The sequence below is a fragment of the Seriola aureovittata genome, chromosome 10, assembly GCF_021018895.1.
Source record: "Seriola aureovittata isolate HTS-2021-v1 ecotype China chromosome 10, ASM2101889v1, whole genome shotgun sequence".
NCBI classification, from domain to species: domain Eukaryota; kingdom Metazoa; phylum Chordata; class Actinopteri; order Carangiformes; family Carangidae; genus Seriola; species Seriola aureovittata.
This window is the reverse complement of record NC_079373.1, coordinates 21,084,858-21,109,250: the sequence shown is the minus strand read 5'-3', so window position 1 is coordinate 21,109,250 and position 24,393 is coordinate 21,084,858. Positions and strand designations below refer to the sequence as shown.

General features: G+C 42.0%; 1 protein-coding gene across 1 annotated transcript in view; it reads right to left on the bottom strand.

The window, feature by feature from the left end:
• Positions 1–24,393, bottom strand: part of LOC130176839 (chromatin remodeling regulator CECR2) — a 33,685-nt gene that overhangs the window by 8,560 nt on the left and 732 nt on the right. The window contains exons 2-9 of the mRNA XM_056388179.1: positions 9,521–9,615; positions 6,846–7,029; positions 5,920–6,047; positions 5,590–5,673; positions 4,912–4,979; positions 4,616–4,776; positions 801–890; positions 286–436 (exon numbers count right to left, since the gene is read on the bottom strand). Coding sequence (XP_056244154.1) covers positions 286–436; positions 801–890; positions 4,616–4,776; positions 4,912–4,979; positions 5,590–5,673; positions 5,920–6,047; positions 6,846–7,029; positions 9,521–9,615 — 961 coding nt within the window. The remainder of the gene's footprint in view (positions 1–285; positions 437–800; positions 891–4,615; positions 4,777–4,911; positions 4,980–5,589; positions 5,674–5,919; positions 6,048–6,845; positions 7,030–9,520; positions 9,616–24,393) is intronic.

Here is a 24,393-nt window from a genome sequence, read left to right as displayed (position 1 = left end):
TTCTGCCCTTGATCCCTGAGTTGGAAGAGGAGCATGAAAGCCCCCTACCTGCTGCCGACATGCTGCTGATGAAACAATATGAAATTATTGCTGCTCCTTTATATTTGACTTTTTGCACTTAGCTTCATTTTTGTTTTCTATCCTTTCTGCATATACTACCAAGTTTTTAAGTATATAAGGTTGCTGTAGTGTCACTCTCAGAAATCAGACTGAAAATATGGGTTCTTTTGCACAAACAGAGCTTTCCATTTGTGTTCCATCTGTCTGTGTATCCATTCATCTTACCCTCCACAGCTTTGATCTTCTCCATCTTCTCCCTCTGCCGCTCTTCCTGCAGAAGCCTCTCCTCTTCTCGTCGCTGCTCAGCCAGCAGGACCTGCCTATCCAGCTCTTCATCTTTCCTCTTCTCGTCCTCTGCCACAGCCTTCTGATTGTCCTGAATACATACACACAAGTCCATTAACCCTCCCTGGACTCATGGTAGGAAAGCTGAAAGTTGGATCTCTCTACTCCTAATGTTGTATGCACAAGTCTGATATAATGCAGAGAAGTGAGCAACTGGAACACCCAAACCCAAAGATTCTGCTAGGGGCTAACCAGACATCCCACTGCATGGAGATGTTTGCAGTAGCTAAAAACAAAATCAATTATTAAATCAATCACTAAATTATAAATAAATAAAAACAAATTAAAGAAACAAATTAAGTCTGCAAATTGGATATTCTATTATCATACTGCAGCACTATACCTACAGTCTTCAATACTATACCAAAAACATGTGCACAGACAAACCCACACACCTCATCCTCTTCCTGTATGTGTTTTTCAGAGAAGCGTTCCGATATGCGCACTGGGGTTGGGTCCAGTAGTTTCTGTTTCTGCTCCCGCTCCTTAAGTAAAAATAAACACAGAGGGAAAAAAATGAAATTAAGCTCTGATAATTACACCTGTTCTGTGATATTCTGTGGCCCTGGTCAGACCGGGCATTACCATCCGTCTCAGGTGATCCGATTACAAGTGGACAGCTCTAAGTTCAGGTGTGGATCACACAAGACATATTGAGGACATGTTTGAGATTCAGTCACTTGGACCACATTTACAAGTGGTCCTCTGCCACAGTCCAATTAGTCCCACCACACTTTCATAATGAACCGAAAATATTTTACCATTTCAAATGGGTAGAACCTTGTTTTATTGTAGATCTGCGAGCAGCTCAACCCCTCCTTGCCCTTCTCTTTCTCTCTCTCTCTCAAACACACTGACAACGGACCCATCTGTCATAGTCCGACTGGGTAAAAACAGCAGCCCATGTGTATATTTGCATACGGAGCAGGGAAGTGAGATTCGATCACAAGTGGTCACTGGATGCATGTGGAGACACACTCTAATGCCAGGTGTGAACTGGGTCTGTAACATCCACAACATATCGTGTATCAATGATCCATGAAGTGTAGAGAAAAGGACGATGCCATGTTGGAACCTCACTCCTGGACTGATTGGTTTTCAGTAAGCCAAGTAAAGCAGACAACTAAAATTATTAGACGGTTATGTTTGTCTTTTAATGTAAAAGGTGATCTTATGTTTTAATTTCTCATTTCCTCTACAATCACAGCTTCTTTAAAATTTCTGAATTACATACTGTATGTGGAAATGTCTGTAATTGATACAGTCAACAAATTACTGATTGAGCCTTCAAGACAGATCAACAGACAACCACCATACACAAGCCACACTGACAGGCCCTGGGGAGTTGTGAAGAGGCATTGAGTATTGAGAGGTCACTGGCTCTGCTCTCCCCTCCCCCCAAGTCACCCTCTCTACCCCCCACCCTCTCTCTCTGCTGTGTACATTCCCCACCTTTCCCTGGGGTGACAGCCAAGCTTAGGAAAAAAAAAAAAAAGAAATCAAACCATGTGTGGCCCCTGTGACTCTACTGATCATATGTAATGATTAGAGAAGGTGGTGCATGTAAATGCACGTTGCACCCAACTGCAAATTGTGGAACGTTTGATCACAATATTTTTTTGAATTCTTCAGAATACATCTTGAAAATAAAGTCTATAATGTTGATTTGAGTCCAGTGATCCAGATCCAGAGCATGAAGCAAAGGAGTGAAACACCAGCCAACAGAGAGCTCCAAGTAGATCCCTGGAAAGCCTGTCTATGTCAGGGACTAGCCTCTGCAGCTCATGTCAGAGTTTATCAGGGAAGCACGACTGAGAATAACTGTCAGCCCAGCGCAGCTAACAGCACTGAGAGGTGTAACAGTCAGGCTTCTGGCCATCCATAAAGTAACTTGGATATTTAAAAATGCATTAGCAGTTGCGTTAAGCTTGCGCACATGTCCAGGTGAAAAGGCAAATGAGGAAGGAAGATGTGGGTGGGGAGTGAGAGGCAGAGAAAACAAATGAGGAGATTGGGAGAAGAAAAAAGCTGTTCACGATCTGATTTATACTGCCCACCACAACTCTTCTGTTCCCATTCCATCTCTGCCTTGTCGTAGAGTGACACTGCCATATCCTGGGGTTAACACAATTCCTCTCTACATTACCACTAGCACTAAATCCCCCCTCCAACCAACACACACAAGATAGAGTGCCTCTGGTGTCACCGCTTAGAGAGGTCTGGAGAATCCTGCAGCACAGCAGAGCTGTCATTCAAGAGGCTCCATTCTGCCTCAAGGTGAGCTCCCGCCTGCTGTCAGTGCCCCGTGAAATGGCTGGTGACAGCAGCATGAGACATGAGGAAGAAAGATTCAAAAGACTATACACACTGTGTATTGGACACGCTTGTATGCACACACCCACATAAAGACAGATATATTTATGTATATATAAATACACACACTGTGCTATGATATGACGACAATATTGATGAATGGTAAATATTTGAAATCATTCAGCAGGCAAAATCCTGAACATTTGCTGGTTCCACCTGTTTTAATGGGAGGAGTGGCTTCTCTCTTTTATATATACAGTACATATATCCTTTGTAAATTGAATAACTTTGCCTTTTGGACTGTTGGTGAGACAAAAACACAATTTTAAGACATTACTTAAGGCTCTGGGAAATGTGCCTTTGATAAACTTAAAAGCAGGGGATTATGGTTTTAAGTAGTTACAATGTCTTTCTTAATTAGACACCACTCAATACCAAATAGAAAAAAGGCTGCCTGCTAGGGCTCACTTTGTTGCCTAAGATACATGTGTTCTTAAATGAGTGATGGACTGTGTACAGTACCACAGTGAAATGTGTTGGCATAATGAACGTAATTAATAAAAAGTCTATTTTAGTGTGATCTCCTGCTGTGCGACTTGAGTGCAATTTATTTGCATATGAGAACATTAGAGGAATGCACTTCTCTTTGATTATTTTCCACACTGTAAAAAATAATGTAGTCAGTTGTAGATTAAATACAAGAGCAAAGGACCACAAGAACACTTGAATAATATTCTGTACTTAGAGAAGCTATAGACAGAAGGCCTTCTGAATTCCATATATAATGTGCCTTGAGTTGTACAGCTGAGTGTACAGTTAATGAAGGACAAGACCACATTGATCTACTGACCAGTAGTGATAAGTGAGTGACCCCTCTGTCGCCCAAACGGCCAGCAGGATTCTTTACTTCACTGCTGCTGATGATGGATACAGGCCGAGAGGGTTTCTATAGCAACAGTCAGTGCTGGTTATACATCATAGGAGTGGAAAGAACCCACTCGCCTTTATACAAACGGTAGGATTAAAAATCAAGGACATACTCTAGCTTTGAATAACTGTAGCACTCAATCACAGAAATGACTTCCATTGCAAACTATAGACATAGGTTGGAAGGAAAAATTAGTGGCTAGGCTGTTGCATCTAACTCATGCTTGCTATGAACAAAAAATGTCTAACTATGTCTATAATCTGCTATAAGTACTTGAGAGATTCCAAGGAAGATAATGATCAACAGATGAGCATGACCTAACGTACTGCCAAGCACAGAAAAGACTGACTACACAACTTATGCCCTCATTCTGCCAAACTTGCTTGAGAGCATAGTTCTCCACTGTCAGGCTTAAGTTAAAGGCCTGAGGCCAACCTCATCACCAACAGGTGCGCAGAATTAAGAGCAAGCACAGACCAGCTTTCCTGCACTCCACCTGTCCTGCAGCCATCCCAGGTAAGACTGCAGGATCCCAAAAACAACGACTGGAGGAGGACAGTGATCTGCGCCAGAGCATAAAAGTAGCTAAATGTAGATGGTGTTCAGTTTTTCTAGCTCGATTAGTTAATAGTTTAGGACCACCAATCTCAGAGATTTTTAAAAATTTAATTCCAACTCAAAGAACAGGTTAAGATTAACTCAGGATTTGGGAAGAGAGCCGATTTCACTAGTAGCCCATATTAAAAAGAAAAAAAAAAAAAAACTGTGGCAAATAAACAGACTAAGAAAACACTCCAGCTGTCAAGCGAGTGAAAATGGGAAGTTAAAAATCAGTTCGCATTTTTAGATGTTAACTCATCTACCATGTTTGGACTTGAATGTAAGTGAAAATAATGTAAATGTAGGTTTAAGAAGACAGTGTGAGCTGCTGTAATGGGGTCTAATGATAATGTCTCTTCTGTGTCTGACCTTGTGCTGAATCATGCTGCTGATCTCGGGCAGGAAGTTCTGGCTGATGACACGGTAGAGGTGGCGGTCCTGTGGGGAGGTTTTGTCCTTGATGCTTTCTGCCAGTCTGACCCACTGTTCCTCTGAATCACAAACAAGGGACCAAGTGCCTCGCTTATGGCCTAGTGGAAGCAAAGAGGAGAAACATATGCTTATTGATTCAAAAGAAAATGTGTACAGACCATTAACTCAGTGAACAACAGATTCCTTGTAGTAAACATAAAAATAAATTGCTTATTTTGCTGAGATCCTGTCACCTTTGCTTGGGGGCAAGTCCTCCAGTCCATTTTCTGTCTCGACTTCTGTCACTTCTCTTTCCACCTCACTGAAAGGAAAATATAACTGAAGATAAATAGATCCAAAACAGCTTCAAAGAACATAATAATAATACAAAAAATGCATTGGTTCTAATGTAAGAGCAGCAGTCCTGTACTTTGTTAATGAAATAACAGTATGCTTCCATGACTTTTAGGCTTTATGGAGTAAATTAAAATTCTGACCTTCACTTGTGATCACCATATGGTTGGAGACTATGCGACCAAGAAACAATCAACTATTTATTACATTTCAGATCAAGTGGGAGGCTACAGGTCAGTCAACAATTAACTAAGAGCAAAGGAACTGATAACACAAGTCATAAAAAATCAGATTGTGAATCATTTTGTAGAATTATTTTTTTTATAGAACTTTTCCAGACCTTGACAAAAGGTCTTACAATTTTTTGTTTTGTAATTTCAAATATGATTGTATGAAACCCAAATTAATATCTGATATCACTGAAAGACCACATGGTAAAACCAACATGGCTGTAACAGTTAAATCCATGTATTCTCTTCACGTAACTAATATATCTGTGCAACACATGCACATCTACACATCAGCAATTCTCTGCAATATGCTGTTGGCAATATCCAAAAAACAAAATTGGTTTTCACCTTAGCTGAGGGTCATCCAATTTTCTCTTCTTTGGAGGTCTTCCCCTTTTCTTTTTCTCTGGTAAAGTTAGTTCAGATGGTTCACTGTTGGAAAAACAACACAAAGTAGTAAGAACTCTTTAAAGTTACAGCCTTTTAACAAGGGTAATTTACAATGGGAGAATGCTATAATTAACCCTTAACAGGCCTGTAAACAAGTGTCAAACCAACACTGCAATTACACACTTAGCGCATGCCATAGTTAATCATCAAAAACATGAACAGTGGCATTACATTCATTCTTGTGTATTGGACGGATAAAGAAGACACACAGTGCTCAGTGGTATTTACCTGATCCTGTCTGCTTTCCTCTTGACTGGCTCTTCTTTGTACATACGGGTGCCGTAAAAATACCAGTAGAGGGCTCCATTTCCATCTTGCCCCAGTGGTTCCACCCTCAGGCTGTCTGCATCCAGTCCCTGAGGGGAGGGTGGAGGTGGGGACATCACATTTTTTAAATCATGTGTAGGACTGTGTTTCTAAATCTTCAGTCATTAGCGGGTGATGTCATTCAGTCCTTTCAGCCTACACAGCTGTGAATCTTGCAGACATGAAGCGCTTTCAGTATCTGACTGAAATTGCATTCATTAATTGAATCTGATACTTTTTTTTTTTTTTTTTTTTTAAATCATATCTCATGAGAAAACAGGAAAATATATATATTAGAGGAAAATTGTAGACTGACAGAAAACATGAGGATAACATTGTCAAGTAATTATTAATCATACCTTTGTTTATGCCACAACATAGATTTACCAATATTGAGCTATTGTCCAGGAGCTTCTCTTTGTGAGACTGCTGACTTCTATTACAAGTTTAAATGAACATAAAAATGACACCTCCATGATTATAAAAAAAGATAAATCTTACAGTGCTTTATAGTGCTTTATTACCATTATAAGAGGTGAAAACTAATTAAAGTAGCAGGTTTTTTTAAAATGTACTTACCCTAAAGTGTTAGTGGATACAATGCTTATAGGTTACGTACTGTCACACCATCATACACATTCTGTGATTCCATATTAACTAATGCAAGCTCAACAGAGTTGGTGCAATGCCTTGAACCCCAGTATCACTGCCTGCAACTACATGCTTTAATTTCAGTTCAGTTGTGACGAAAAATAAATAAATCTGTGTAACGCAAAATAAATAAATAAATGGCATGCATGAAACAAATATATCTAGATTCTTTCAGCTGATCATCATGAGTGGTGTACCTTAAGCAGGTCAAAAACATCAGCAGCATCCAGACGGTAATCACAGAGCCGGTGCAGCAGTTCCACCTGAGTGCGAGGGGGGAGATTCTCAAAGGGCCCCTCTCTGAGTGGGTTAGGCTTCCCCTCTTCCAGTTCCCACCTGTAGCTGATGATGTCATCCAGGTAACTGCTAAATGCCTGGGGGCTAAAGAGCAGAGCGAAACAGCGAGAGAGATTGACAGGAAGTGAGAACGGCAGATGCTGTGTTTCTCAAGACCACAAAAATGTAGAATTTTAAACAAGAGAGCATTTTCAAAAGCAGATAGAATATCTTAAAATTATCGATAGAATTTTGGGCCTTACATTGCAGTATAGAAAATTCATTTGAAATCTTTAAAAAAAACTTTATACTCTCTTAGTGCTATGACTAGCACTATACCTATAGAGGAAGCAGCAAGTGACATTCTTGTGGTTGAGGTACCTTTTGTATGATCACAATCTTTTGTTTTTGTTTTTGAGGTTGTCTCTTTCCTTGTGTGTGTCAGTTTTTATTCTTCCGTTTTCGTCTGAATTTGCAGAGTTCTCTCCACATAAGATCCTTCATTTGTTCCTACTATGGAAAATTGTAATGGACTAGTGTCGTACCATCTGTGAGGGTCTCAGGTTTTAGGTGCTGAGCAGCCGAGGCAAGACTATGTCTAAATAACTTCTTTTATGATTTAGCGCTATATAAATAATAATGACCTGTTTCAAATACCTAACTCTTTAATGATTATTACAAACTTACTAAATCGTGATGTCATTAGCAAAATAGTAATATATGAACTATGACTCACTGTCATATGATGTTTATTTGAACAAACAATAAAAAAAGAAGCCAGACAGAAGGTTTTTTTGGTCCACTGAATTCTGTCAGTGTGGATAAATCCAACCAATTCAATTGCAAATGCCAACCAAGTTTCAATATCAACTGGTGCCATTGTAATACATAGCTTAAGAAACAAAGTTCAAACTACCACAGTGGCTGTGGAGGTGGGGCTGAAGAAAAAGACTAGTTTCTTTGAATGGGAGTAGGTTTGTATCTCTGCTAAGAGTGGGAGCTGGTGAATAAATGCTGGTTCCTGTTTGGGTCTAGCCGATTAATCTGAAACTTTCATTTCCAACTCAGATTAACAGAACAAGAGCTTGGGGCAGGGGTGAGCATCTATGCAAAAGCAAAGAGAGAGTGGGACAGAAAATATGGCTTATCTTGAAAGAGCAGTGTGCACTTTCTACACAGCTGCAGCCTCCCCCTCCCACTACCCCATCTCTCTCCTCCTTTCTATCCCTCGTTCTCTCCGACATCCTCCCTCCCTCCTTTCCCCCGCTCCGGCAGAGCGTTTAACGCGTGCGGATGAAAAGGGCAGCTCTGTGAAAGGCCAGTGCTGAGCAGCCGCCCCCAGGATGCCAGCGCCTGTCCAGTCCAATAAAGCAGGTTGTCCTCCTGTTACAGGCTGCCTGGATGGAAAAACTGGATCACTCCTGCCTCTCTGCTTATAAGTTCACTGGTACCAGTATGCTACTTTCTAATGATGTGCTAGAGCAGGAGGTGTACACACAGGGGAAAGCCCCGTTAGAGATAAAGCACATTTGTGGATTTGAATAACAAGCTCTGCTACATACTCACTTTCTCCCATCACTTGGTCACAGGAAAGATAAAGGTTTCAGTGGGTATGCTGTTCTCATTCATCACTGCAATAGTAGAGCATGATTTCACCACAGCCTTTAACTCATCGTATGGTGAGTAAATTCTGACTCCTCAGCAAGTCATAATGCCAGTGACACACACACATCCTATGACAGCTTGTGCATTCTCTGACTAATTTTGTCAATGGAAAGACTTTTATTTTGGCAGCTCCAAATAAAAATGAAAAAAAAATGTTCCTTGAATCTTTTCCACTGTGTCGCTGATGTTTTATCAAAAAAAAAAAAAAAACTTGCAGGTAATGTTTTCACATACTGTACTAGTTCTGGCAGGATTAAGACCTAGATCTGGGTCTGTTGCACATAATTCAACAATACAAGTCAGAGCAGGTTTAGAACTGGTTTAAGGTGTATGACACACATCCTTCTATTTAATGACCTTAAACTAAACCTTGTACAATTTATCGCTGCTTGTTCTCCCTCATGATTCACTGGTAACCATTAAACTTTCTTGTCAAATTCATTCTTTTGTGAGAGCACTTTTAACGAGGTACGGTTTCCAAAACTGTCCAGTAACCAGCGCTGGCATCGACTAACTGATCAGTTTTACTATTGTGTTTACTTGTATTTGGCTACATACCTTCTTAAACTTGCAACATTTCCAATTTAAAACAATTTTATTTAGGCAACGTTATGTAGTTTTATGGCTGTATGTTGAACCAACATCTAAAAGTTTGCCTTCTTTTGTAAATGAAAAATGATTTGTTTAGAAAAACATGTTTATATTTCTTTAAGTGAGCTGTTTAAAAAGTATTGTTTTCATATTGGTGCCAAAACTCAAGTAACACATCCCAGCCATGATGGAAGAACAAAAAACACTTAACTCATGTCCTACTGTATTTGACTCAAAACCTACTGTAACTGTTGGGGATACCAAAACACAGAGGGACCTTATTGCAGTGAATATATTGACATTAGATTCGACAGACTTTGCCAATATAGCAGATACTTACGTGATGTCGGTGCGCTGGTAGCATCCCTGCAACAGACAGGCAATAAGGTCCCCGAGAAAGTCCAAGTCCTGCTCTGACAGGGCTTTCTCCAACTCCTGGGCACAACAAAAGGAGAAACTAGGGTCAACGCACGTACTTTCACCTACAACGTACTTTCATTTAACAGACCAGAGATATTGGTACAAAAGGTACAAAGTTACTACATGTTGCACAATGATGGAACCAGAGCAGTTTCAAAGGATAACTCAACTAACTTTAAAAACACAAACGCATTATGACCATTAGGTGATATTCGACATATCAAACCATTGTTAGTCATTATATATGAAAAGAAAAGCCAATATATCAGCTGTGAGTTTATGCATCAAAAGAGTAAGACATTATATTAGTAAGGCCTCAGCATACATGTTTAAGAGTGTTGGTATCAGTGTGAGGTAATCTGACAGAGGCAGACAGCAGGAGGGATGGTTGGAATTTGCAACTTGTCTGATTAGGGCTTCTTGGTTTGCCAGTGGTTGTTTGGCTGGAGCTGAGGTTCAAGTTCAGCCATGACCCCTTTCCTGCCTGGCATTGTGTTTCAGCCATTGAGGTTTTATGAAGCGGCAGTAACCAGCCGAGCAAACTCTAAAAGACCTGAAAGCACCAAGGAGAGATGGCAGGCAGCAGGGGCCTGGAGCTACAACACAGCCATGCCCCCTCCTCTCCTCTGCTGACCAACCCCGCAAAGCTTCCCAGCATGCACTGCTCTCTCCAATGATACCCACCCAAAGGCTCTGGAGTAGAACAGGAGGGGGAGAGAGAGGGAACAGGAGGCTGAGAGGGCAGAAATGCTAATGCAAAGTGCTCCATCAGCCAAGTGTCCATTTCACTTAAAGGCCCCTTTTGCGGGATGCAAAGCAGCCCCTTCAGGCTGAAGCCTGACCAGTCGCTCTTCAAAAGAGGAACATGGCTGCTTGCAGCTGACCACTCCTCACCCCTCTTAGTGACCGCTCTCTAACTAACAACAAACTCTAGTCTGCATGGTATACTCTCCTCCCAGCTTCAAGAAGAACAAAAAAAAGTGGTCAAAAATTATCTCAAGGATGCAGAGGCACGTTTAATAATTCTCTCCTCTCCACTATCTGCATCTATTGAAGAACCTGGGTGAGCTCAGAGGTCACCAAAGGTCAGCGTACACACCTCCCGGCCATGGAGGACGACGGAAGCCAGGAGCCAACAAGTCAGTGCGATGAAAAACAGAAGGGGAGGAGGGGAGGGGCAGAAAGGAGGTTGGGAGAGAAGTTGAAAAACAGGATAAGATGAATGTTTCTGCTTGAGATTAGATTAGAAAAGAAAAGCACGAGGGAAACACTCAGGGCAGCTTGCTTCTGGCTCCTGACTCAAGCTACTATAGAAACATACCACCATAACGAGTTTGATGGCAACAGATAAAAATCCGCCAAGTCTCATGACTCAAAGGAAGAACAGTTCATTAAGTTTTATGAGCACATTCTAATGACCAATTTAAAAGCCTACATATCAACGTGCTGACAATCGGCAAACAAGACAGACTGCAATGGATCTCAGAATAATTCAACAACAAGACTTTGACAGGAGGTCCTGAGGTTATGGGACTGGTGTGTGCATGTGAAAGTAAGACCAGGAGCACACCAAATGGTATTTAAAGTGTTATGGTAGCAAGATATTTACCAACCTTACTTCCCGTATTACCATGGCAATGATGCAAGCACATAATGACAAGACAATTCAAGCAACATTACAATTTACATCCACAATGACAAGGGCTTTGAAGACAGTTAAACCTTGTAGGCAGTGAATGCATCCCTTATATTGACTGCCAACCTGCATCACAAAAAAATGAAAGAAGGATCCATTTCCAGTCATGTCCTGTCAAACACAAGCACAGCAACCAGATGACAGATTTGTGCAGTCATACGTTCACAGAAAAAGAACATAAACACAAAGAAACAGAATTTGGGCATGCTTGTGATTCAGCGGCCAGGTTTTCAGTTCAGTTTTAAATACCACAGAATTAGATTCATACTATTGCTGCAGCATTGCTATTGCATATACTGCCAAGTGTGGAAAATCTACATCTCACACCACAAGAGTAACAGTGCTTCTTAAGACACTGCTATTGTAGAGCTTTTCCCTCAAATCTTGACAATTCAATTATGTACAATGTACATCCAGCCTAAGACAAAGGAGGCAGAGCTTTAAGAGCAAAGAGCACTGCACTGGTTTAAACAGTTGCTTAAGCTAGCACATGTGTCATGACTTGTTCACATGTACGTATGTTATTCAGCTGCAAAGCTCTGTCATAATCATAAGCTCTGATCATTAAAGGATAGAAAGAAGGTATGTCTATCTCTGTGCGTACAGGAGCATGTGTACAGGATGGCAAGAGATCTTGTGTCATGCTCCCTTCCACTTCCTGGTCCCCTGTCAGGCAGCCTCTGGGCCAGAGTGAGCACATCCATCAGACACAAACTGCACTTTGATCACACTTCGAAAAAGCTGGGGGCCACAGCTGGGGGAAGAGTGGAGAGTTGAGTGCAGCACGGCAGAGTGGAGAGCTTGTTACAGCCCCTGGATTAACACCACCCTGCTCCACCTTTGAAGTGCCACGCAGCATCTCAGATGGCAGAGGGAAGGGGGGAATTAATGTGGTGTCCGTGCCCTTTCTTCAGCCATCCATCCAGCCGGCCAATCCTTCTGGTGCTAACAAACACTCAGCTTGATGAAGGGCTGCGAGGGACACACGTGCAGCTGAATATGTCCTGTGGCAACCTTTCCCAGCGATAACCCCACACACAAAAAGCAGTGACCAAACTAACACACTACAAGGACACAACTCACGACCTTTGACAAACACAGTCAACAACAGAGAAAAACACACACTTTTCCCCAACATTCACTCATACACGTTTCAACAGAATGAGCACATTGCACTGCCTTAGCTGCTTCACATTAATGATCAATGGGACTCCAAGATAAGAGAGCTGGATAAGTGATAAGCTACAAAGAGTAGAAATCATAGAGCCAAACTGTCAGATTTATCACTAAGCTTCTGCTGTGAACAAAACTGGCTATTCATATTCACACACTGAGACAAAGATTGGAGGGTGAGTCAAGGCTTAGTCAAAAGGTGTGTCATCACCACAACCCCTCTGTAGGCCTGACTTGAGATCAGCAGTTCACCCCGAAGCTATTTGCCACTTCTCTCACCCTGCTGTTTCTCCCTCTGCTTCTCTCACTGGCTTAACCTCTTATTCCTCTCTTCCACACCATTTTTCCCCCTGTCCTGCTGCCCAGTGTCTACAAGGGCCTCTGAGGCATTCTATTATTCCCCTGACAACACCCTCTCTCCACCCCATTCTTTTCCTCTCTCCTTCTTCCTTATCTCTCTTCTCCCCACACACATTGTCCTTACTCACGCCAGTTGTCAGCTCCACTGTAGCTGAGGACACTGCAGACTCTTCATAGCAAAAAGGAGAATGTGATCTGCAGCATTTCTTCCAAAAATGATTCATTTGCAAGGTGGAAAAAATATAAAGCAGCATTTAGCCTCGACATATTTGAAAATACTGAAAACAACTTGAAATCTTTCAGCTACTGTCTCATATTTAGTCAACAGAACGACAAACAGTGCGAGAAGCAACACCTGTGGTGTCAAAACAGCATGCCACTTGTCAGAAGGCCTTGTCACACATTATGTACCTTCACTAACCATAACAGAATAAAATACATGAATTTTTTCAATAAAGGTAGCTTTACTGAATGTGTGAGGAACGAACACACACACACACACACACACACACACACACACACACACACACACAATACCATTAAACATTTGTTCATGTCTGTACCACTAATGTATGTAATACTACAAAACCTGCCAGTATGGAATTTAAGTTATGTTATGTGATGGACAGTCATATTTTACCAACTACTACTGGCATCATTTTTTGCCTCCCTACTTACACATGAACCAGCCATCCTACCAGCAAATTGTTGTATAAACTCAAGCAAAGTCTGCATGTATTAAACACACCTTTTGCATATTACATGATGGGGCTTTAGTAAGACAAGGTTCTGTTATTGGTGTAAAAAAAAAAATATATATATCTGAGCCCAACCAGATGAAGATAGAAATTTCAAAAGGCATCTTTTTAAGTTTCTTATAGCACTCAAGCTACATCAAGCTCGAAATGTTACAATGTAAAATAGATCTCCAAATGACAGTCTAGTATTATATTGTGGATGGCAAAAACAAAAGAAAGCATGACAGTTAAAAGCAGCACCATTATGTGACTTCATGATGGTAAATGTTAAAGAACCAAAGCACACGTGTGCAGTTTGTCAAAGTCAAGTAGGCTGGAAGCTGTCAAAAGAACTTGATAATGTAAGTGGCAGTCTGCCTCTAATATCCTCAAACTTGCATTCAGTAAAACCACATCATGCATGCAGGGTTTAAAATACCAAGCTAAAGATGAGCATCACATGGAAGGACTAACCACCAGGTATGATAAATGTTAACGAGACGTAAGACATGGATCAAGTGAGAGGAGAAAAGAGTCTGACTTTTTAAAAGAAATGAAACATCAAGGCTAAACTGATATTTAAAAAAACTCAGACAGCCAGCAGGCTCACAGGCAGAGCAGACCATCTGCATTTGCAGATAAAAGCGAAATGTGTTTTTCTCAGTGGACAATAAGGCCCCATCATGTGTCACAAACCATATCTGCAGAGAGAGAGAGAAAGAAAGCAGAAATAAAATGTGTGTATTTGTGTCTGGCCCATGCAAGCTGCAAGAGAGAGAGAAAGGCTTGTGATAAGCAGTGCAGCAGCTCCAAGGCTGTGGCAGATCCACAGGGCCTGCAGTATCAGGGGGTTGGCCTCTGGCTGCCCTCACAGCAAACACTTTCCATGCCACTGCTGTTAACAGCTCCTCCGGGGTCTATATCACCAACAGTTGGAGGACGTATGCACATATAGCTGGAGGGGGAAGGGAGGCCTGTTTGTTGTGTAAAGGCTCCTCTCTTCCTCTCCTTTGCTTCTTTCTTTATTTCTTCCTCCCCCACTCCCCTCCCACTTTCAGCTAACACATGGTTCCTCCAGGAGCCATCATCTGACAACACCCTCCACCCCCACACGTAACCACCTCCTGCCACATGACAAACATGCATACACAGCCATAACACCACAGGAAAACGCCCTCGCATCCTCAGGATGTACTGTTCATCTGATCATCAGAGGAAAGCATCAGCATCTTTGAGTTACTGCCAGATATATCTGACTGACTGCATCAAAACAAGAACCTGTTGGCTGATTTGCCTGTATAGTCATTCCTGATTTACAATGTCTGTTTGAGCCAGAGTGAAGAGTCACGTCCTCCACATCTGCCACAACCAGCATTTTGACGCATTATAACAATTAGATCCTCCAGGCGAAGGACACCATTTGCTTATGAAAACATGCGAAGAGGAAGAATGACTACAGGTTGTTCTAAATGAGCCACCACACCATGTGGGAACAGTAACAAACACTAAATATAGCTCATTGACTATACAGCTGTAATGTCAGTTTCAACTTTCAGCTGAGTTTTATTACAGTGTCAATGTCAGGGCCAGGTGGGACAGGTGGCTGAGCTGCAGTGAATAGATGGACGGTGGACAGATCCTTCCGGACCCAAGCTCTCTTTGCCTTGGCCTGGCTCTCTGGCTATGTGGGTGAGGATCATTAAGCACAGGAGATGGGAGGCCCCCCACTGCAGAAGCTCATCTCATGCTTTCAATGCCAGCTCTGAGGAAGCCACATCATCAACTTCCTCATATAAAATGGAGCTTCCTGCTTCAGCTGACATCCCAGTGGTCCCATTGTCTGAGTACATAAATATGCACCAGTATCTATGTGCACATACACACACAAACACATAGTTATTCAGCCTGCTGGCCCTGAGGAGAAGAAAAAATCCGGTCCTTGACCAGTGTGGTTGTGGAGTCTTAAAAAAGGAGAAACATGATGTGGATGACTTGCAGCCTTGGGGAGGTAAAAACAGATACATGAGGAGGAAATGCTACTTCACAGGAGAGGAAGAACAGTCAAACAACAGTAGCCTTTACATAATACATATCAAGTAGAATACTGAGAACAGAAGCGTATCACTTTCCAAAATGGATATGAAACTTTGGAGACAATGCTGAGCGGCAAAGACTGTGACATATTGGTTTAACACCTGAATTGGAAAGCAGTCCAAAAACATAGCTGGTTGTGCAAATGAGAAAAGGTGCACTAGTGAGTAATATTTTTTTCAGAGTGCTTAATTGGCATCAGATGAAGACGGAGAGTGTGAGCTGTTTGACTAGTTGTTTGGCCTACTCAATCAGTGACTTCTATGCAGCTTGAAGCGAAACTTAACAATGTTAGTTGCATTCATGTATTTAAGCAGACATGTTTTCAAATTGCATTCTGAGCATGTCTACAGCCAGCTGGCCATTGGCTATATTATTGCACGGCGTTTAAATGCAACATTTACCAGAAGACGTGTGGTGACACAGCATTGAGTCTTGTTGGCTCTATTTCTTTGAAGTCAGCCTAGCGTGTCAAGGTCCTGACATTCCCAAACAACAGCGCAAAGCTCCCAAGGCGCTTTGGCCACATTCAGGCCGACCACTGTGAAAAACCCAGCCCCCTAATTCATCTGAATGAGGCCACTCCATGATGTAACAGGGGTGCCAATGCAGAGGGCTCCAGCAAAAAAAAAAAAAAAAAAAAAGCAGGGTCACCGGGCAAAAAAGATGAACCGGGCTCAGCTTAAGCTGGAACGCAACGCAGCATTATCTGGCAAGGTGCTGCGTTGGCTCATCAAATATGTGTAAGAGTATTTTGTAACATCGATGCCTTTACCTGGGAATTGTCAGAATGAAAGATAATCTGACTGTCCAATTGATAACTTGTGGTTTGACATATGATTCAGATGGATTTATTACTAAAACCGGCTTTCCTGCATTGTATCTCATCATGTCGCTGGTAAGAGCAACAATATGCCCACACCTTGCTTTTGATCTGAATACCCATTATGGCGTCTGATAGGAAAAACAGCAGTCGAGGAACAGCCTACATATTTTAGCATTCGTTAATATTACTCTGCTTATCCTGCTGCCACTGTGACCCGACTCCTGCTGAGCGACAGAAAATTAATGGATGAATGGATAGAAAGTTAATGTTTTGACAACAAACAGTGAAACAAGATATGTTGGGTTTGAGAACACTAAGTGTGCCATCCAGAAATCTTAATTTCAGCTCCTGGTCTCCTGCAATCCATGTATTCACAAAGGGTGTGCCTCCTCTGCATCCCCTTGCTCCAACTCTCAAACCGATCTCTAGTCAGCATTGCTCTAAAAATTTTCAACATCTCAGTGCTCCAGCCCTCTTTACATTGTACTTTCTGTGACTACTCTCTGTTTTCAATAGGAACAAACAGCGGCAAGTTCCAGAATAGATCTCTTTCTGTATTTGCCTCCTCTTACTGTAATGTTGAATCACGCAGACACAGACACACACCAACACAACAGAAACCTTGTTTCTTTGCAGGCTGAACATATTAACCAGTAAGCTTTCCAGGGCTCCCACTGGATGAAACCCGGTTTGGTGAAGTTGTCATCACTTGGGTTGTCTCACTCTCCACATCTCTGCTTCATAATAAGCTGCAAAGACACAGAGTGAGAAAGCAACAGTGGAGGGATGCCGCCCCAGACTGGAGACAGAGAGAGGGAACCATGGGGAGCTGCAACAATGGAGCTGGCTGAAACAAACCCCAGTGTATGTGCCCCCTCCACCTCCCCCTCTGTGCACACACTCCCCATGTGAAACCATCTGATGCATGTACTGCTGCTCTCACTTGTCAATCACAATTGGGGGAGGGGCAGCAGCCTCTTACAAAGCTCCCCTCATAGTGCATGCAAGGGAGGGTATTAAAAAAGACACGCAAAAAAGGTTCTTGATCTTGGAGGGGTATTCACCAAGTGTGAAAAAGTTTTGAAGGCTTTATGTGTAGCCTTTACTGGAAAGGAAAGTGTCAGAGGTTGGTGTCTGTGAGGCTGTAAGAAGGGCTGAGCTGGGGATGTGTCAGTGGGTGGGACAGAAGAAAAAGAAAGGGAAGGGATGCGAGGGATGAATGAGCAGTGCAGATCTGGGATGAGAATGGATCATTGTTGCTGTCAGGGGGAACTCCAATCTTCGCCCTGGGATTGACAATGAAGGTAAAGCAGGCCAAGGTCAAAGGTAAACATGTTTTCTGTGCTTTCAGTCACCAACTACTGATCCCTGATGATGATTGCGCAGATATCACAGCAAAGACCTGTTCAATTGTTAAGAAAAATCACTAATGATGATATGCTGCCACACATCTTCACCACAACCAACCTTGGCCCTCACATCAAAGCCCCCTAATTGAGGCCAGACGTGCAACATATATTAAGTGAGGGCTATCTGCAGTTATATTCCAAAAACTGAGAATCGGCAGGAGTGTGTGCCTGTCTGAAGTTGGGCCATGATGGAGCAACACTTAAGCCTTGATCCTATTCCCCTTGTTAATCCATTTGCTTTGTAGACAACAGAAACAAGGACGTGCTCACAGGCAGCCTGCTCTTGCTTATTTACCAGATCTAATAGGACTAAATCTTCTTTTACAATCACACTGGGGGTTTTACAAAAAAAAATAGCAGCCCCCTCCCCAGAAGGGCTGCAGCAGCAGCAGCAGCTAGCACCCAGTCAGAGTGAAGAGCCTCCACCCTCCAGGGGGAAGGGAAAGAAAGAACCACCATCTGGGGTTTAGTCATGGTGATGCCAGGGGCTGAGGCTCAGGGATAGGGAGACTGCTGGGGCTAGAGAAAGGGATGGGGTATAGGGACTGCTAATGGGTATAGGGTACTGGGACAAGTGATGTCAATAAGGATGGGGCTGGGGGAGAGGTAGACAGAGAGGTTAACCCTTGGACATGCTGGGTTGTAGTTTGACAGGTAATGACAAGTGAGAGGATATTACACAATCACTCAACAGAAGCAGAAACAAGAATAAATGTTTACTTAGATCTTAAAGGCTCTGCAAACCCAAACAGGTGTTTTCAGCCCCTCTGGCTCATCAGACATCTTGTCAGGTTGACGTTCGGTGCATCTTTATGGGGAATTATGTCATGAAACCAACTCTATGAACTAACTACAATGATAATGGTGTAAACTGTCCCACACTACAACAAAAAGGAGAATGAGCAAGCTGCCAGTCAAGTACAGCCTGTACGCGCCCACACAGCCCTGACAAGAGGTCTAGTTGGGCAACATAAGTGAAAATACCTGTGTGGGTGGACCATGGGTGTGTGAGGACTTTAAAGGTTCAGGAGATATTTGGAAAAGTCTAACCACAACTTTAACTTCATCAAAACAACATGGGAATAAGAATAAAGGGATACATAAAAATCTAAAAGTGGCTTTTAAAACTGAATCCCATACAGACAATGGTTAGACAGAGAGAAATGATTTACTGCCCAGAATGAAACAGCAGAAATGGAGACAGAAGCCAATTTTCTTCTAAAAACTAGTGTCTGCTTACTACGGCTTTGTAGCAGGCGCTAAAGAAGAATAACAAGCGATGGAAAAAAAAAAAAACATACTTTAATGGTTGAGTTCTTTGCCTGAGGCAATCATGAGCAATATAACACTCACACACAATAATAATATACAACAACAATATAACAAAATGAAGTGTTAGTGATCCCAACATGGGACAACAAGTTCCATCAACCAGTGGCAACCAGGAGGGGATAAAGATGTAAATAATCAATTTATGTGGGTCCTTTATAGTTGTGGTCAATTAATGGCAGCATATTCATTCTCACGATCAATTGTTCATGCACTAGTGCTGATGACAAACACTGCTGAAATGTCATTGATCTGAGTGACATGATCAGCAAGATGTCTTATAAATACCAAGTACGTTTAATACAGATGGAATTTGCTCAGCTGCAGCATGTGGGAACAGCAGGTCCTTCTCACACCAGGGTGGCAAAGACCCCCCGCACAAATTGTCTTTTGTGACTTCATGTCTTCTGGGACATGACTTAAACCAGACCTGATGTAAAAAGAACAGCTGCTGTAACCCAAATGGCCCATGACTTTCAAATTTAAGGTCAAACCTAGACCCCAGTTTAAGATTTCTGCAACGGAAACTGTTGAATATATGATCATATTCATCACAGACAAAAAAAACAACCATAGAATAAACAAAAATAGACCCTCCAGTATACAGCAAAGCAGAAAAGTAGATATTTAACATGTTTCACAAAATTTCTCTTTGTTTTTTGATCCACACAATGATGGCTCCCCTTAACAGAATCCATTACTGTAATCCTGTATGGGACAAGCACTCTCAAGACTGCTTGCTGGCTTTGTTAGCACAGCACTGTGTAGCCACTGTGTAATTTCTGTTTTTCCTGTTATCAAATTAAAAGTATAAACTGAACAATGTGTATGCCACAGTCATACGATTCAATTAAGGGGGCTTTCACACCAACATCTACACTAAAATGAAATACAAGCCACAGGTTCAGCTTGAAGGCTTATAAATTTTGCACTTGTCTTAGCTCATCGCCACTTTAATAATGAACATCTCCAAAGAGGAGCTCCCACAATATAGATGATGACAAGCAGTTGATGAAGATACATGGAATAAATGCATGACGATGTGCCAAAAAGGTTGCCAGCAGAGCATGGAGTGGAAAGATGACAGGGACAAAGGTCCTTGGCATGAAAACGTCTGGCAATAAACGCTCAAACGCATATCGTTGAGGATCTAGCAACAGAGGCCTGAAGTGTCTGCTGGCTGTGGGATTTCAGGCATCATTTCACAGATACATAGCCAAGAAATCAAGCATACGCCACAGAGACAAAAAGCCAGGCAAGGGGGACAGCCATGTTGACCCTGGGCCTCCTTCCTGGAGATCACCCTCTCGCTCTACTAATGTCCTTTCGCTTCCTCACTTTCCATTTTAAGGACACTTTTCTCCACTTCCCATCTTTCCCCTTGCCTCCCAATCATTCTTTCTTTCCTCTCCATCTCACCCACCCAGCTCACTCTCACCCACCCAGCTTACTCACTCACACACACACACACACACACACTTCCCAGCTCCCTGCCTACAGCCTGAGGAAAGTGGAAACCAGTGACAGTGAAGTGTATCAGCCCAGGAACAATGTGCAGGGGCTGTTTTGTAAGGCTAGCCAAGGAGATTGGGGAGGGGACTCCATTATCACTGACCAGCACCGTAGAATGAAAAGAGCTGCCCGAACAGTACCACAGCAGCACTGTTGGACTGGATCACTGAGTTTGTCAATATCCAGTCTGGTAGCAGTTTCACAGGGTACAAAACATTGTGGTCTCAAATGTGGAATTCATTACAAAAGTCTCCATTATAAGAAAAAAAACAGGTGTTTCAGTGACACTATTACAGTAGTCAATCAGGCAGTAGTCTCTGCCATCCTGAGTTCTCCATACTTGTTATGCCTTTCCTGAATCTCAAAAAAAAAAACTTTTTAATGTCATGAGTGTGATGAAATATGAAAACAGACCCTAGACTAATTACAATCGAGTTCCACAACAAACCAATGTTGAGGGTGTGGGCACACATACCCACACCCTCTCATGATTCTCCCTTAGCTGACACCAAAAGGAAAAACCAGAATAGACGTTCAACAAGGAAATACAAAGAAATACTGTGACATGCACCGTTAGTCGACGCCCTCAGCGGCCACAACATTAACCTCACCTGTAAAATATAGAGGCCAGGTGGCAAAGCCTGACCCAGGTCTACAGCTGCCAGTATAAGACACTGTGTCCACAAGGAAGGACTGATGGTATGTCAGAGAATGTTGACACTAAAGCCCAGACCAGAGTGAAATCACTCGACGCCCCCCACTCTGTCATGACCAATGACAGCCACTTCCTGCCCCCTATCCCAACCCCTGATTCTTGGGTAATTTAACCTGTATATCCACAGACAGGATTGCAACTGGAGCTGACTGACATCACCCAACCATTCTCACATAAGCACGGTGAAAATCATCTTGTAGAGGAAGACAAAAGATAATTAACTTCAAGATGAAAGACTTTGTCAGCTTTCAAGATTTACTGACTGACAATTTTCATTAACCTTGACTATACAAATCCAGGCAAAAGTAAATGAGAAATAGCCACTGTGCTTGACTCATGACAGTGCCCGGGCCAGCTTGTCTTGTTGCTGGTATGTGGCACTAAGCAAAACAAACATGTCGGCATGACAGTTTCCTCTTATTTCTAAAACACAAAGTCCTCAAAAAGTAAACACGTCTGATCCAAATGCCCAGACTCTGGAAAAAGCCATTGCTGACAACTGTTCTACATCACTGGTGTACCAGAGGTCACACTGGCCATTTGATCTTAGAGATCACAGAGCGACAGGACAACAAAAAACTGACTCAGCTTGTTCCTTTTATATCATTATATCCAAAGTTTAGTGACTTGTGGAAAGTCTTCCTGTTGGTATCTGCAGTGCAAAAGACAGAGGGTCTGATTAAGGTAGTCTGTGTCACCTAATTTTATAACACCCTAAAACTGGCATCTGTCCAAAAGCCTGCTTTACGCAACAAATGGAAAAGTGCACACAGGTGTAAGCACCCTTGTTGCCACAACGAGATATAGTGTTTTTTCATGAAGAGATGAAGGAGTGAGACCAAAACCAGGACCGAGTCCTTAAAAAAAGAAGAAGGGACAGATATGAGCTTAACAGTCGAACACCCTCTTCAGATGCATTTCGTGTTTCCAGATTACACAACAGCCCTGTGCCAGACAGTACAACACGAGTGACAGAATTGGGCATACTATAAATAAGAGCTCAACTCTGACTGAGCTCTTATTTTGATTATTAGTGGAACAAGAGTCTCCATATTATCACATCAAATGGTGTGTGGTAGTGGTATAAAAAAGGGACTGAATTTTTACGCTACAAACTAAGAAAGTAACCTGCTATATTCAATACAAAAACAGAGAGGGAAGAAAGAACATGATTTCTTGTTTAACATACTTGGGAGACATTCATCACACAGGACACTTTTTGTGAAGCTAAATTGTCACTTTTGCTATCAAATATCAAAACCTTTGTCAAGAGCCGAAAAAGTACTAAACCCACAGTCTATGTTTTGAATATCAAACATGGTGGGTAGGCTTACATTATTTTTTAAGTTCATAGTTTGCTATTAAACACAGAAATGCAGTTTTTGCCATCAGATTCCAATGCTGTTTTTATTGCATAAAAAAAGTACTAGGTCTAAATGCTTGGTAGGTGAGAATCTGACACTCAATGATACATTTTGTGTGAAGCATCACAAAGTACGATCCAAGAATGTCATGAAGCCAATTTGCTTGTATTCAAAATCATCCCATGTCCCAGTGGACGAATGACAGGGCTTCCAAAATTCATTCAGTGATCTGGATTGAGTGCTGAAACTAAACGAGTGACAAGATGACATGAACTCAGTATCATGTGCGGTGCTTGTAGTTTTTTCCACCCAAAACAGTTGCATGTGAAGTGGAGGTTTCAGCATTGATATTTTGTCCCACAGACACAATACTGCTAATTTTTCAATCAAAGACCCAAAGCAGTACATTTCTGTTAGCATCCAGCCATTGTTACAACTGCAGCGGCAGATCATTTTATAGAAAATCAAAGGAGTTATGACCTTCAACACTTGTGCATCTGATTAAGATGTCAAAGTAAGGGATTACAACATAAATCTCAATATTTCCTGAAATCCAGCTGAAGGGGTGTATCCACACATGTGATCTGCTTAGTGATGCAGTTAAAGACAAATAGATCATTTGCACTGAGTAGCAGCAGAACGACCATCGTTAAAAAATAAACGACAGATATAATACTTGGCCTACAGGAAAGATTGTAAAGTAAAAATCAAGCAGCTGGATAACTCAATATTGGCTTCAACAATATGTATTTCTGGGAAAATCCAAATGCATCCTAAGGAGTAAAACAACAGCACAAAACCCTCAACTTTCATGTAAACTAAGCCCAGTGCGGAACCCCCCCCCCCCCCATCTGGCTTGCACCTCGTTTAATAACAAAGCGATGCCTGCGCGTGTTTCTCCCTCGAAGGGGGTGGGGATGAATGAATGATGGGGGCTGTTGATGCGTGATGTTGACCTTACCAATTTCTTTAAAGTGCAATCATTCTTCGAAAGACGGAACAATCTCCATTAACTCTGATGTAACACGTGAATAGATGTATGTTGAAATGAGCTGTTATGTAAACTATGCATACATTTCAAAGAGCAAAGAGGTCGAATGATAAAGTTGATTTATGGATTCATGGTGAAATAAACTCATTTTATTCGGCGATAGTACGAAGCGCGAGTGGTTGATTTTACCTCTCTAACTTCTTTTAGCCAAGTGATATCGGAAACGAACGTTTGAAACATCGCTTCTTGTAACAAAACGGGACTTGGGCGAGCAAACAATGCCTGAACAGCATCTGCGTCCCTATGGCTACCCAAGCCAGATGGCTTGCAACTCCAAGACAATAAACTCAAACCTCACGCCATGAACTAAACTTTACCTGACAGAAAAGAAACACAAATACAGCAGCAAAGTGCATCCAGTAAGTCCAGTCCAGAATTCCAGCTAGTGCGCGACTTTTCGCTCTCCACACACATTTATACGGTCGCATAAATATGAACTAAATCAGGTTACCCTGTAAATATCCACAAGTTTCGCATCTATTTGTCACTTTTCCCCTCGATCATAATGTTGTATTTTATCTCATTTACTT